The sequence below is a fragment of the Myiozetetes cayanensis genome, unplaced genomic scaffold (assembly GCF_022539395.1).
Source record: "Myiozetetes cayanensis isolate MyiCay16 unplaced genomic scaffold, myiCay2020 scf2-11, whole genome shotgun sequence".
Lineage (NCBI taxonomy): Eukaryota > Metazoa > Chordata > Aves > Passeriformes > Tyrannidae > Myiozetetes > Myiozetetes cayanensis.
The window spans coordinates 59,598,306-59,614,804 of record NW_026087411.1 but is presented as its reverse complement, the minus strand read 5'-3'; the positions used below and the strand labels follow the sequence as shown (position 1 = coordinate 59,614,804).

Genomic DNA, 16,499 nt, shown 5'->3' with positions numbered 1-16,499 from the left:
ATGAGTCACAGAATGAAGACATTTCATATGTCAATTTACGTTACTGTATATGAGCTTCTAAAGTAATGGCTTTTAAGAGCTGTCTTTCAATGTGTGTATTCCCAGCATGGGGCTAGAAGTACGCCTCTAATTGGACAGGGGATGCCTGCAGCCTTGCCAGCTTATGAGTATGTATCAGGCCACGTGATGGGAGAGGGTCTGTAAAGGCTCTACAGTTGAAGTGTAGACAGTTTGCAGGGTTATTGCAGTGCAGAGTGCGTTCACTAAATGAAACAGTAGTTTGGAAGCCACGTGTGTCTGTTAGCAGTTTCTAAGCCCTGCTTGGAGGTGTAGGCTGTTAGTTCAAGTATGGTATTCCACTTGTAGGACTACATTAATTCAGGTTGGAGTAGGATCCCAGTCAGACAGTTCAGAGCATGGGCAGATTTGATGAGTGGGAAGAGATGCTCCAGAGGTACAATTCCTGTTGGTGTGATATTAAGAGTGTCTTTGTTTTGATATGTCTGTATGCTGAAAGTAATTTTTTTTTCTTCAGTGCATGCAACCTCTGAAATAAATACTAAAAAGAAAAGGAAGAGGACTATTGGAAGAGAAATTGAAGAAGGCATCGAGAGGAAGAAGAAAAAGAATAAACAGTATCAGCCAAATTATTTCATTTCTCTTCCAATTACTAATCCAAAGGTGATATTCTTTGTTATACTACTTTGATATAACCAGAATTACTTTGTTTATAAAAACAACAGTGTTTGATATTGCGCCAAATAATTTTTTTCAGGGATTTTTAAAGGAACATTAGCAGCCTATTCAAAGGGTAACTTTAGGTAATATTTTTGTGAATAAAATTGCTTATCTGGAAACGACTAGATGAAAAATAGAAATATTTTTATTCTGTTTGTCAGTCTTATGGATATCACATTATCTTGACTAAAGCTGTCTGAAAGTTCCCCTCTGTACTGTTACAGTATTGCTGATTTTGTTGTTCACTTAGAATAAGGAAGAGAAACATTCCTTTTTAATTTAATAAGAAAGTCTCTAGCAATATTTTTAGCTTTCCTTATAGATAGGAACTTATATTTGGATCAATTGCTCCTTTAGTGTTGCAGTTTCTGGCTTAATATTTTCCAGTAAAATGGATCATCTTAGTTAAAATTCAAACAACTATTGTTTTAGTGAGATGTCGTTCAAATGGATTCAAGAAGAGCAGAGAGCTCTTTAGGAAAATGTATTTTCTTGCAGTTAGCACGAAGTCATCTCATTTAGGCAGTAAATGAGAATGATTTTTTTTATATGCTGTGTGTTATCTCTGGTACGTCTTTGATACCTTTTGTGCCTGAAACAAGGAAAGTAGGCGCATTATGTTTAAAAAGTTGAACCCAGCAGTTTAACGTCATTTACAAATTTAGCTGTCTTTTTTTTTTTTTTAACATCAGGAGTTATCTCGGGTAAATTTTGAGTTGTCCTATATCTGTACTATCTGTTCTTTAAGAAGGTAAAAGAAGATTAAGAGAATATGAAATGAAAGTAAACCAAAGTAGGTTTGAAAATTACAGTGCAGTCTTTGATTCTTCAAAACTTACTATGTGAAGAAAAGATTGTAAGGGCTGGGTTTGTAGGATTCAGGATACCCTGATACAAATATTGTGGGATATCTTTTGTACCGTATTATTCTGCAATAATCTTTTCTGTCTGTTCCATGACTTAACAAGTGCAAGAATAATGTAGGGGTTATATAGTCTGATAATTGAGAATTCCTGCTCATGATTGTTATTATGTTCAGGGGCTGATTGGAAAGGTCTTAACTGTGCATGCTTTTTTATATGTCATGTATTTTAGTCATGTATCATTTACAGAGGTAAAGAAACAACTCTCTAAATTAAATCTCAGAGCATTTGGAAATTCCAGGACTTTGCTAGAAGGTTTTGTTTATACTTGCCTTAGAGGTAGAGTTGTAAAAAATACACGTTGAAATTTGTATAGGCAACATTAGCAAAATTTAGACACCTGGTTCCTTGATAGCCAGAGGGAATCTGGCAATTGCTGGTAGTTATTTCAGTTAGTAATTGGAGACCTTTATTTTTTTGAAGATCTGATTATGTTCCAGTGAAGTATTTTAGGCATTAGTACTCTTCGTTCATGTTTTATGTAGTAATATAAGCTTTACACAGAGAGATATTTTGTAATAAAGGATATTTCTGAAACATTTAATGAACTGTTACTCTTGGAAATTGAACAGTTTCCTTGTTTTAATTTAATTATGTTTTGAATCTTCAGAAATAAAAGGTGTTGTTCCATTAATTTTGAATTTATATTGAACTTTGCATTATTACTTGTGCAAAAATAGTTAAATGGATGATGATCGTTGTATCTTTTTCTGTTCGTTTGTTGGTTTGGGTTTTTTTTAAGTCATGACTTACATGGTGTGTTATCACTTGGTAGGTTAGCCTTCCCAGGTTCTCCAGTCTTGATTATAATTATAATTGATCTGTTAAATCTTTAAAACTCAGAGTCTTTATATTTACTTATTAGTAGCATCCCTGCACTAAGCAAAACTGTGTTATTCTATCAGTCTTCAGAATAACATATTTTAAGTAATGGGAGAGGGGACTTTGAAATCAGTATTTGAGGCCTTTTTATTGAGCATTTAAAAAAAAAATTCTGGGGGGGAACTGATATAATCTACCTTCAAACATTTCTTTTAATTAAGTTAGGAAATCTGAAGTAAAAACAGTCAGCATGATAGTAGTTGAAATGTAACATAAAACTTTGTAAGGTAATGTTTAATAGCAATTTAAAGTTTTTATTTATGCAGTAGGTCATAACAGCATTGGAAGAGTCCTAATTTGCTTAATTTTATTCAGTACACTCAAATGTTAATTGCACCTTAGATTTATTGGAGAAAACAAAACAAATCTGAAGTTATAATATGCATTGTGATGGCGCATCTGTTGTGTTACATTCTGATCAGATAACTTCTGAGAAAACACCTTAAAAAGAAATTTCTGAAATTCGTAAAAATGTACTTGATTTTTTTTCTTTCATAATAGTGTTGATTATGTAGAGCATTGTCACTCAGCCAGAGAGAGAGAACATACTCAGTATTCTTTTTATTTTACCTGTATCCAAAAGGCAAGTTTTTTCATACTTTCTTCATAGGTTCAGAAATAGCTTCTCTCTGGAACTGCTGACTGGCCATCTTTGGACTTAACCCTGTTCCAAAGCCACGTTATTCATTAGGTTTTTAGCTTGGTCTCCTAATGGAGTTTATATAGGTGTGAGCCTGTCCACTGAGTTTTTATGGGTTTTGAGCCTGCTATGGGTTTTCAACCTGTTGTCCAATTTTGGACAGAAAAGTTGATATCTCAGAGGTACTGATTTCCTACAGTGTTTTGTGCAATTGGTGCTTGTATAAAAGAGCAAGCCTTGAAAGAACATGCTTGTGTGGAAGACTCTAGTGTGTGTGTGGCAATTGCCTGTTGTTCTAGACCTGCCAGCTGACAAATGAGTCTCTGCATGTTTGTCAGTCAGTCAACCCCTTGTAGATGGAGATGAGCCAGAATGAGTTGCTTCTTGCCCAGGCCAGAACTGAACTATATTGAGGGAGCTGCAGGTAGTTTAGGACAAGAGTAGGAAATGACCTGGAAATACTACTGAAGGAAACTATATGGATAAGGGGATGGTGGGGTATTGGCTGCTAATCTAAATGCTGAATAACACTGTTCTCTTTCAGAGCTAGGATGGTTTTTACTGCTATGAGAACGCAATTCCATATCTGTCTTCTGTATTTTTTCCTTTGCCAGCTCACAGGAGCAAATGAAATTTAGAAGCAATAGTTGAAAATGGAATAAAAGTGTAATTAATACCATAGTCTATTTAGTTTTTGAATTTACTTTATAAACTGAAATAATTATTCAGTCATTACATCATAATTAGTGGGGATTCCACTTATCAGTTCTTTGCCTAAATGTTGGTTAAATTTCTCCTATATCTGAGACAATAAAAGTGCTGTTTATCCAGGATAAGGTCAATTCTGACATATGAAGGAAGATTGTCATATTAAAATACGATTTATGATAAAATGTTGGTGGAATTTTCTTCGTATGTCTTACACTATCTAAGACACTTGTGGTTTTGTAGATGCCATATCACCTTTTCTGGCAAGTAGCTTTTATGTTCTCTCCTCTACCCTACCCTCCCTGGCATTGGTTTCTTTGAGTTATAATTTAGTTATATTTTTATTACACTACTAGGTATCTAATGCACATTAGGTAAAAACTCCTGCATGGCAAAACTCATCTTAAGAAATTAGGTCAGAAAAATACTGAACACTTCCATTACATTGTGGGTTTTTTCCATTAGATTGTGGTTTTTTTCCAGGAAATTTACGTGTTCCTTACAATCAACAGAGCTACCAAAATATCTAAGCCTTTTTCTTTTATATTTAACCTGAGAGCTACTTGTGCTAATTTTATAGAAGTCAGCATGTACAGTACATTTGTATCTTATAAATAAAGATTTCTGATAAATAAACAACACCTGGTTTCTAATAAATAAACAACAAAAAAATCAAATGGAAGTTTTCTACATGCTTGTTTTAGACTTTATACACCAAAATTGATTTGTCTGTAATGTCTTTGCTTACTGTGCTTTAAGAAATAACTCATTTTGTTAGATGGTCAATATTATTGGATTTGATTTAATTTTCACTAACATTTTCAAGAATTGTTGCAGGGTTTTGGTATTTTGTTTTTTAAATCATTACAATACAACTAGCATAATGTCAAGCACAGTAAATATTTTGGATACAATTTATAGAGTATATATAACCATATAAATAATTTTCACTGAAGAAAATGTAATTGCCATTTTAAAGAGAAAGACTGACGGTGTTAGAGCTGAATACATTTTGTATGGAAATTTGTTAAAATGTGTTTGAAGAGTATATAAATTATATCAGTTATTGGACAGTATAATCAGAATTGCAAATCGGATATCGCTACAAGGCATTTACTGAATATTCCTTTTTTGTATATGCTATGCCTGATCCTGCAAAGATCTCTTTGTTTTTCCAGTCACTTTTCTGCACATGTCAACACACAAGTTTAGCAAAGTGGGCAGAGAAATTCCTTGAAGAAGCTTTTTGTTGGTTTTCTGGCAGTGTAAAACTGGATAATCTTAATCTCCTTCAGTAATTTATCATACTTACAGAAGGAAACTCCTATTAAGATGTGATGGGCAGTGTCCAGTCCCTCTATTCGTGCCCAGCTGGGGCTCACTCAGGTCAATTGGCACATCTTTGTCAGAGGATAAAACTTTCTTCTGCTAGAATGGTTTTTACATAAACGTTTGGTTTCAGTTTGTCTGTTTTCTTGTTCACTTGCATGATGGGATACAGTAATTATAGTGGCTAACTGTTGTTTCTGTCTTTCTTCCCAGATTACTGTCAGTATTCAGGCTGTCCAAGATGCAATAGTACAAAAGGATCAAAGGCTTTCCAAAGCAATGGTTCGCTCTGGCTCGTTGCATGTCACCATGTTAGTGATGCATTTATCCAATGAAGACGAAATTAGCACGTAGGTATTTAGTGTTAAATTAAGTATATATTAGTATTTTTTCTGGATGTGTTCATAAAATGACTAGAAAGGTTAACTGATGCTTTTTTTTTTTTTTTTTTTTTCAAAACGCAACCCTAAATTACAGGGTTATTGAACATTTAATTCATGTTGGGTTTAAAATGCTGATCTTAATATTAGCCATTTTCAGAACTTATGGTATGTCATGGACCCTGAACAAAGTTTGCATTTTTCTTACTGTGTGCTGAACTCGGCATGCACAAATTCCATGTAAGCTAAAGAAATTATTTTAATTGATACAGGGGACACTGAACACACTAACATGGGAATTAAAAATCTGTTGAAGTGCAGATTACTCATAAGGAAGTGAAAATCCAAAATAGAATGTGGGGGCCATTTAGAAGTCAAAGGCATGCTTACAATAAGTAGGAGTATTCTGGCTAAAAACATTTGACACACCTGAAATAATGAAAGATTAGTATATCAAAATCAGTTATCCTACTTGTTTTTCATGCTTGTTTCCTTGAATGCGATATCCTTGAGGCCTCTACTCTCCTACCTCTCCTGTGAAGATGCAAATCTGTCAGCATCTTCATCCCCAACAGTCTGATGTAAAGGGAGAGAAACACCCAGGAACAGAGAATAGAAAGGCAAGCAAAGGATACTAGATCTGATGGATTCCCTCTCCTCTCCACATACCTTTTGTTTCCAGAAGGAAGCACACAAGCTTCCTCCTGCCTGGTTCATGAGCAAACTGTGATAGCACCTGAAAATCAGTGAGAACAACCACCAACTGTTTGTGTGAGATTTTATTTTGAAAGAGTTTGATGTATGAACTTTTTAAAAAGGGAATGCGAAAACTTATCTCAAAGGCAAGTATGCCTCCTCACAAGTACTTTTTAGAGCCCAGAACTGTATACCAAAACAAATATTTTCAAACTCTATCTTCTGCTACTCTTTGAGCTCCTTCTCAGCTTTCACTGTCTGACTGCCATTGAAGTACTGACTTACAGAGTTCTTCTCTGCCTCTCCTAGCAGAACTCTACAGTCCAGGCACTAAGGACTGTCCTCTAGTCAGCAGCAGCTTCCAAAGAGATTCACCCCTTCCCTGGCCAGATGCCTCCTATAGGTTTCTAGCTCAGCTATCCTCAGGTATTGCAGATTGCATGTTCTTTTATACGCAATTTATTTTTATTATCATAACTGAGGGTTTTTGTCTAATCTTTTGGGAGAACTCAAAGAGTAAAAAGCTGACTTTTGCTTTCTTTGTGCCACCAATTTTTGATACCAGGTTAATGGAAAGAAACCAAGATCCAACCTGGCAAAAGAACTTGTGTGTAATGTAGAGGGAAAATAATCTCTCAAACAAAGTGCAGCTAGTCAACCGGGCATCTCAGAGTTCACAGATCCTTAGGTTTGGATCCATTAAGTTACTTAGATATCTACAGTTTTTCAACTGTGTTTGCACAATAGTGCCTCTGTCTATACAGAAATGAAATGTGTTGAATGCTATTTGAAGTCAAAATGCGTGATAAGAATGTGCTAAACATAACATTCAATTCGGCACAAAGCCCTTTGTATGGTATTTTAGTACATACAGCTTTCACCCTGAAAATGGAATATCTGTATTCTAGGCCGCTCTTTCTAAGGGAATCCAGACCTGCAGTTCCCATGCAAGCTTCCTAATGATTGACTGCAGTCTAGCCTTCATGAATACACTTTACATCTCTTTTTGTAGGACTGTATGAAATCAAGAATGTCAGATTTTGAAGCTAGACAGAAAGCAAGCAAGCAAGAGTCATGACAACACTCCCTTTAAGCATAGGAGTTCTAATCCATGCTAACTGTTTATATAGTCAGGTGCTAGAAATCAGGATGCCTGCCTTTGCAGTAAATATGAGATTATCATGCCAAGTTTTCTTGCTTGTTTTCTGTCAAACACGGTGTAAATCTCACCTTTTCTTTACAAATAAGAGAGCTGAAATAATTCAATTTGGCTTTTTTTGCCAGATTGCTTTCTCTATCAAGTAATCAAAATTAACAACTCAGAAATTTCTAAAAAGAAACTACATGAATTTTAGGTGCTATAATATTTAAATTACAACAATACAGAAAGAAAACAAGCACTGCTCCTATAATTCTAGTTTGTATTTACTGGTAATATGCTGTTTAATTATTTTCTTTATTTCCTTTACCCACTTTGAGTCAAAATACCTGTAACTTTCTGATATCTCTGTGGGTCAGTTGCACTGAGTGTAACTACTAGTTGGCATTGTAAATACTACTACTTGGTATGGAATAACAAGAAAATAACACTGTTGTGTTTTTTTGCTGTTGACTTCAGTGGAACTGTTTCTCCTTTTGCATTATTCTTACAAAGCAATTGTTAGACATTATCAAGTGATTGATAGAATACAAAACCCAAGATAGTTAGAGTGAGATGACAACTATTTTTCCAAAATTTTTCCAAATATTTTAGCATTTGCAAGATTGTATATAAGAGAAAAAGTAGAACTATATCTTCAGTGTCACAATGCTATACTGAAAACATAGTGCACTGTTTGAATGGATCTTTCATAGAGCTTGAGCTCGTCAGTGAATTCAGCAGCCAGCCCTACAGTATGGAAATATAAATCTTCGTTGAGCTGAGGAACAGAGCTTTCCGTGACTCTTTGTGTACCAGTTCTTATATGTACAAAATCTAGAGATGGGTTTTAGATATGTGCATGATTCACAGCTTGAAAGCCCACTGCAAGCTTTGTATTTGAAATATCTGTTCTTCAGCTTCATGTTGTTAAATAAATCTATACGTGATTATGTGTGCAATAATCTGACAGGCTTAACCAGTATTAGATGGTGTTTTGGAAAGGTCTTGAAATATAGTACATAGGAAAGACGCAGGAACAGGCTTGTCTGACAGTGATAAAAGGTAGGTAAGTGACAGAGACTATGCTCAAGGTAAAATATCATTGCCAAGGAACAAGTAATGGCATCGTTGTTTAAAGTGGTTATACAGGAGCTAAAATGCTTCTAGACTGTAGATTAAAGCTCTGTAAAAAGACCACAGGAGGACTCTTATCAATCAAGGATATTTTCTCATGTAAGCAACCTCAATGTCTTTCTTAACCTGTCCTAGGTTTCAGTTAATGCATAGTTCTCATCGAGAGTCCATCTTGTTAAACACAATGAAAACATGTGTAAAGCTGCTTGTAACTGTACAGGCTTAAATAATATAATGTAACCTACTGTAGAAATCATGATTATGGCTTTCATCCAACTAGGACAGAAAAAGTAAGATTACCTCATTTGAGCATTTTAAACGTACTACTGCCATCTAGCGTTTATAAAGTCTGCATCGGTTTAGGGAAAAGATTGAATTCAGTTTTGTTGAGTAGAGTTAAAAACTGTGAGCATGTGAGGGATCTCTTAGAAAATACTAAGAATGTGTATGTGTTTCTTGTTTAGCATTTGACTTGTGTCTAGTTCAGGTCAAAACAATTATTTCATGTAATTATGTAATTGTACATACACTTGATGTGGCTAATTAAAATGATTATTAAAAGGTTACCAGGCTTGTACCTGTTACTTTAGTTATTGTGGGCATGCCTCAATTCTTACAGAAATTAAGCATAAATTTAGATAGTACAGTTCTCAACTAGCTTAATTGTAGTTTCCTTATAATTTTATCATTATTTATGTAGTGTCACTGGTCACAGGTTTGATCCTCATATGGACCATTCACTTAAGGGTTGGACTTGATGATCCTTGTGAGTCCCTTAGAAAATAAATTCATATTAAAAAAAACTTTGTTACATTTTTTGATATGATGATTAATAGCAATGTTAACAATATAAATATATTTGACATAGGTATTTTCTTTCCTCTTGACAGAGCAGTTGATGCTCTTTCAGACAGCAAGGTTTTTGTAGAAGATCTCCTGAGAGGAAAAAGAGTGCATTTGTCTTTTCAAGGAATTGATCACTTCAAAAATCAAGTTGGATTTGTGAAGTTGGCAGAAAATACAACTATACTTATGGAAATAGCAGGTACAATTTCTCAATTTAGTTTAAATGCTTTAAAGACTTTTAGATAAATGAGAATGGAGCACAAAGACAAGTTGGTTCTAATGTAGTCAGTAATAATTTTACAATGATAAAGGCTATATAATGAATTTTGTGGCATACTTGGCTTAGTTCAAAAGAATACCAATGAATTGCAGACAGTACTGTTCTCTGATATCTTTTTATTTAGTATATGTAAAAACCATGGTACAGATTTGTAGATGGAATGCAAAGACTCCATGCTACCTTGTTTTTGCCCAATTTTTTTATCTGCTTATGAGTCTATACTTAAACAATGCTGTTTACAGATATTTAATAAAAATTCTCAGAGAACAGTACTGTCTGTAATTCATTGGTGTCCTTTAAAACTATCCCGGCAATTCCAACTATTCCTTGGAAAGACTCCTTAAAAGAGTTTTTCAGTATTGATGAATTATCTTTTGTGCTCTGAGGAATGTGAGGTCACACCATTTTTTAATAGTGCAATAACCCATATAGGACATTTTGCAGAGTAGCAAAGACTGCTGCTGTGGCACTACCTCTTTGCAGTCCAATGCAGAGGAAAAATGAAAAAAGTATTTATTAATACAGTGTTTTCTGTAGCAATTCATTAGTTATTTCTGAAGTGCCTTTGGAAAAGATTGAGTATTTTTTAACTTACATTTTAAAGTAAAGTTCAAAGTTTCAGCTTACCAAATTGCTTCTGCTGTTATTGGGCAATGCTTTATTATTTTATGCAGTGCTTGATATGGAAATATTTCTAGTGTTCAGTATGGTAGAAACTGAACAGTTCTTACAGTTCCAGAGAGGCTTCAGTGGTCAATTAATCCCATGCTTACTTAAAAGATTGAATCTACCAAGTATTTCTTCAGTTATTGTATTATACGCTTCCTCATCCTTGTCTTTGTGTTTAGATTTCTTTCAAAGGTGACAGAATGGTATCTGTCCTGTTTTATAAACAGTTACATAATTAATAAACTGTATTCCCTTTCAGTACCTCTTGTGAGAGTAGGTGAATGGTTTCTGTTAGTGACAGTAACCTTTGATTTTGAGAAGTTAATAGTTAAGAACTTCAAAATTAATTAAGTTGGTAAACATGGAGAGCCAAATACTTTTTTAACTATAGAAAATGAAGGAATTTGTTGTGAGTGATTTTTGACACAGATTAGTGAACCAGGTTTTGGTCAGAATTAGACATGTAGAGATGAGATCAGAGGTTGACCTTTGTTTTTCAGTTTGACAAACCTTCCTAGTAGACAAATTCACAGTACAGTTGAATTTAGCAAACAAGCAAACCTGTGTTTTCTTAGTGAAGCATAACTACTGATACTCACTGGTGAGCTTCTTTGTATAAGCTTTCTTTGCTTATATTAGAACTACATCTGTATTTTATTACTTTCTCCTAATACTTCTGTTTATTAAAAATGTTTCTTACATCAGTGCTTACATTTTCCAACATAATGGATAGTTTCTTGACTTTAGGCCTGTTCTTCTGTGTGTACACTTATATAGTGATGTTTGTTTTATCTGAATTTAGTTCAGAAACAGGGTATGGAGATGAACTTTACCAGAATAAAATGTTAAAATCAATGAAAATGTTTAACATGTATGACTTCACTTTTAACATTTCTTGGAGATTGTCATAAATGTAACTTTTGAATTGCTACTGATTTCAGAGTATCTTTTTGTGCCTTCTTGAAATGCTAATATTCCTTCTCTAGAGGTAACCTATAATTCATGAAAGTAAATTCAGTTTTTGTATTGATGGTTGTGCCAGAAAAAAAGTAATTTAGCTCTGTAATTATGTAACACTGAACAAGTATATTTCAATTACATATGAAATCAGTGGAAAGGCCAGGTATGACTAAGAAAAAAATTAGTACATTAAGTTGCTTCTATGTACGTCTTTATTATATTAGATTGCAAAGAATTTTATGTAAAAATAATGATCAAAATAAGTAATTTATTAATACACAGATGTCCTTCAGGGCAGTGCAGTTTGGAATATGAAATAATACTAAACAAAAAAATCCATGTGAACTCCTCAGAACCGATGAGGTAAACAAGAGTGTTCTTGGGATTCTCCCCCTCCTCCAAGCATATCACATATGTAATTCCTTTAATGCAAGAGTACAGGTACTGAGCTAATTGCAAGACAGTTTAATTTGCATGCAATGTTTACGAAACATTAGCAGACAACTCTCTAAGGGCCAAACCTACTGCAGGTGTTGCCTTCTGCTGAAAAGACCACATACTTTCTGGGCTGTACTTGACACATAAATATACCTTCTAATGTAAAGAATCATATTAGCAGAAATGTGCCATAGAGTTTCTCTTTAATACATTTCATATATTAATTCAAAACAGGCTGTATGTCAAAGCATTTCTGTTCTGTGGATAGTAACCTGAATACACAATTTTAGAGAGAAGGCTATAAGAGAGAATATTGGAAACTCTGGGCTGCTATTGTCAGACTCTGTGTGAAGAGGCTGTATATGTTTTACAGAATTACCTGTCACAAGTTTATTCTGGTTCGTAGTCCAGCTTGCCTGTGTTATAACTTGTGTCCCTTGAAAACTGCTATTTTAAAGCTGATACTGGCAGAAAGAAAGAAAGAAAAAAACAGCATTGCCTGCAGGATGCTAATCATTCTGTTGTTGATCACAGAACAGTAAAAAGAGATCACTTATGCATCTGGTTTGATTTTTTATAAAACTTCAGTTTAGTTTGTTAAAGAATTACTGTTTTGCTACTTAAAGATTATGTATAGTTTCTGCTATGCTCTAAGGTGAATTTTGACTTCATACATTATTTTGTGTTATACATGAATGTTGAAGGAGAAATACTGATAACACAGGCAATAGAAAATACATTAAGTTAAATTAGCTGCTTGTAGGAGCCCATTTAGTTCCATAAATTATATGGGAAATTGTTCAGTAGTAATAATATCTGAATGTGGTAAGAGCATGTCTGCTAATTCCAAAGTAAATCTAAGTTTGCCAGAGACAAAAGTCCAGGAAAAGGAGAGCTAATATGAGTTAAAAGACATTAGCATAATTTAAATACCTAACAGTAATAGTGCTAAAGTGTACTGACAGAAGTTTAAGGAGTATTTTAGTCACTCTTTATCCAAGTCTCTTTAGAAATCCTGAGCTATCAGTGATATATACTCTTACAGGGCTTTTTAAAAAATTCTTTATTTCCTTAATTTAGTGCTTTCCTACGCTACAGAATATTTGAAGGACTGTTGTGGTTTGATTCTAGCTGTCAGCTAAGCCACACACAGCCACTTGCTCATGCTCCCCCGGTGGGATGGGGGAGAGAATCTGAATAGTAAAAGTGAGAAAATTCGTGGGTTGAGATAAAGACAGTTTAGTAGGTAAAGCAAAAGCCACATACTCAAGCAATAAACCAAGGAATTAATTCACCACTTCCCATGTACAGGCAGGTGTTCAGCCATCCCCAGGAAAGCAGGGCTCTGTCATGCATTATGGTGACTTGGGAAGACAAATGCTATTCCTCTGAATGTCCCCCCTTCCTCCTTCTTTCCCCATGCTGAGTATGATGTCATATGGTATGGAATATTCTGTTGTTCAGCTGGGGTCAGCTGCCCTGGCTGTGTCCCCTCCCAGCTCCTTGTGCTGAGATGGGGTGAGAAGCAGAAAAGGCCTTGTCTCTGTGTAGGTGCTGCTCAGCAGTAACTGAAATATCCCTGTGTTATCAACCCTGTGTTCAGCACAAATCCGAAACACAGTCCCACACTAGCTACTGTGAAGAAAATTAACTTTACCCCAGCTAAAACCAGCACAAGTACTAAGTGAATTTGGAAAAAGTAATGAATTGTTAGGCTTCAATAATAATTTTGATAATTATATTGTAAATGCTATTTGAAGCTGACAGAAGTGGATAATTGAACCATGTTTTTATCTGCAGGATTTGCAGATTTTGATTTTATGGATTAATGATGCATGTTATTGTCTGACCATGAGAGGGAGCTTGTATTTCATGACCAGAAAAGTTACTCTTCTGTTTATACATATAAATATTTAATTTGCTTTTGGTCCTTTGCTTTTATGAAATGTTGATTTGCTGACTTGAATATTTTAATAGAGTTAGGACTGTACTAAACTGGCATGCAGTACACCTTAGTAATTTCATTGAACTTTAGTTCTATATGAATGACATCTAGTCCTATCTCAATAAATTGATTTCCCAACAGTCCACAATAGAGAGAGAAATGGAAAGTGAGTCATACTGCCCCTCTTCTTCTCTAGGTACATTACAGCTTTCCTCGAGCATAAGCTTACACTGCCACCATACCAAAGCAATCTGACTGACCCCTTCTGTTTTGCTGAGGAACTGTGCAGCCACACGGTGAATTCAACTGTGGTTAAATCAACATTTTTACCTTTGCCAGCTAATTTTTAACCTGTCCACTTTCCCAATGCAGTTTACTGCATTGCTACATGATTGTCAGCACAAAAGACAGGAACAGTGGCAGGCAGGGGGCTGGGGAGGAACGGTGTATTTTGACAAGGGTGGTACTTCATGAGCTTCCTTTAAGATTACAAAACTGCACATTTAGGGTGAATTACATTGCTTGGACTTCAGACAGCCCAGGGAAATAGTTTAATTGAATTAATTTAGTTCACTTTAGTTATAGATGGCTGAAGCTAAGATAAATGAATTTTGCCTCTTCCCAGTTATTCTTAAGTTATTTCACATGATGAAAAAATTGGGAACTCAAAGCTATTGTAGTTTTCCATTAAAACAATTGACTTGTACAAAGTGAACAAAAAGCTGCTAGTCCAAATTGCTAACAGTTGTATTGAAAATGTACTGCTGTGACAGGTTTTCTTCTCATCCATGTGCTGTTAGTTATAGTTCCTAATAATGTGTATAGCAGAACTTTACTGGACTGTGTAGAAACTTGATTCATCCACAGCAAGAAGAGAAGCATGCTCCAAAATTGGAAGTGTTCTGCAGTCTCAAGAATATTATTATGTCATCAAATACATACATGCTGTATTCTGTGTTTAATATAACTGGCAGAAAAAAATCCTAAGGATTCTTTTGTTGATTTCATTACAAGAGCCAAGACACCTTACTGCTGATAGTACTTACTTACATAAAGGACTGGTTCCAACAGACATAAGCATCATTTGTGCCTTTTGCTTCCTGCATGCAACCTTTTCTAATTCAGCTTTGCCTTACATGACAGTTTTCTTTGTTTTAGGCCCCATGAGTAGACAAATGCCAACAACAGGAGCAAACATTTTAGTGAAAATGAACGCTCACTATTCCTTAGTATAAAACCAGTTAGTTTTATGAGTTTGTACTTCCAGTGGGTAATAGTTATTAAATACAGTTTGCTCTGGAGCCTGACATTTGATCAGCTGCATGAGAATATTAAGTGCTGTGCTCTTGCCAAATCTCCTAGCTCACCTTTTTTGTGTATCACATGCCAAACAGAAGAGCATAAAGCAGATACGGAAGAGCAGTAGGCTGGGACAGGGACCTGGCTTTGGCACGCTGGATTGCAGTGCCTTTCCCACTCTTTGACTCTACTGCTCTTCACCCATAATCTTAAGATTTTGATTAAGACTGTGGAAGGAGTCAAAAAGATTTTTTTCAGTTTGCTAAGAAAAATGTGATTTGGCTGTATATTGGTATTTTCAGCAAGATACCAGGAGGGCAGACACAAGAATAAAGGTTTATTAGAAGGGAAGTCAAGGTAGCAGGAATAAGTAGAGGATCTGTTTGTAAGACAAGGAGAAAGTAAATCTTGGAGGAGGATTTTGGCATTTACTGATCCAATGAATAAGCACATCTTTCTTTTAAATACGTGTGTGGCGATGGAGAGAAACAGAACAACCTGCACTTACTCCTGGTGTGTGTTTGAAGTAACAGTGTAGCTCGCTGATATATGATAGTGGTATGGTAGAGTGACAGCTCACTGTAGAAAAGCATAACTGATATATAATCAAGTAGTAGTGGAAGAACTATTTGGAAATTTGTGGAAGTGCTTAGCTGAAAAAAAGGATACACTATGAACAAACCATACAAAATAGGCCTCAGTTAGGACTGGCACAGGCATAACCAGAAACCTACTTGCTGGCTGTGGGAAAGTACAGGGCAGTGATAACAGAAGGCAAGAATGTAAACACCTGTAACCTGTGGCAACAATAAGGAGGAGTTTTTGGAGAAAGACAGTGATTTCATATCATGTGCACAGCTGCATGTACCCAATGGAAAGGGTGTTAGTGATATATGTTTGGCTCATGATTTACACCATTTAACCAATGGTTTGAAGGTGTTCACATGCTGCAGGGTTCTGAAGGTATATAAGAGACTGGGTTATGTAAATACAGTGGAACATTCTGCTTAAATCATATTGGTTTGTGTGCGTTTGTTCACCAGGAGCTCCTCCACTGTAGAAATTGGCTTGACTCTGGTTTACCTTTTGGCACATGTCTTTAAAAAAACTAAGAATTTAATAATTTTAATATGGTTTTCTTCAATTCCAAGTGTCAAGTTGAAAAAATTTTCAATGAAGAGACAGAATACTGTTTCTGAATTTTAAGGCTTTTAATTGAAGGAACATAGTTTAGAAAGCAGAAATTAAAGAGTCTGGAAGAAAACATACATACATAGCAATTTTCTATATCTGATGAAATCTTGGGATAGAAGATGGCCATTTCTATTACAGAATATGGCTCAACATGCAATTTTTCTTTGAATCATTCTGTATTGATCTAGCTGTTGAATTTTTGAGCCTTTCCAGTATATAGTGGTTCTGAGTAAGCTTCATATGTCACATTTCCATTCTAATTGTGGGGAAAGAGTTGTCTAATGGATTCAGCTGCAT

At 35.1% G+C, this 16,499-nt stretch overlaps 1 protein-coding gene across 3 annotated transcripts in view; it reads left to right on the top strand.

Annotated features, from left to right (window-relative positions):
* The window catches only part of AKAP7 (A-kinase anchoring protein 7), an 80,371-nt gene that overhangs the window by 930 nt on the left and 62,942 nt on the right, over window positions 1-16,499 (top strand). For all 3 annotated transcript variants that reach the window (XR_007629113.1, XM_050316671.1, XM_050316670.1), the window contains exons 2-4: window positions 536-681; window positions 5,434-5,570; window positions 9,462-9,616. Coding sequence is in view for 2 of the 3 variants with exons in the window: in XM_050316671.1 (XP_050172628.1) it covers window positions 536-681; window positions 5,434-5,570; window positions 9,462-9,616 (438 nt within the window). In the remaining variant the exon portion in view is untranslated. The remainder of the gene's footprint in view (window positions 1-535; window positions 682-5,433; window positions 5,571-9,461; window positions 9,617-16,499) is intronic.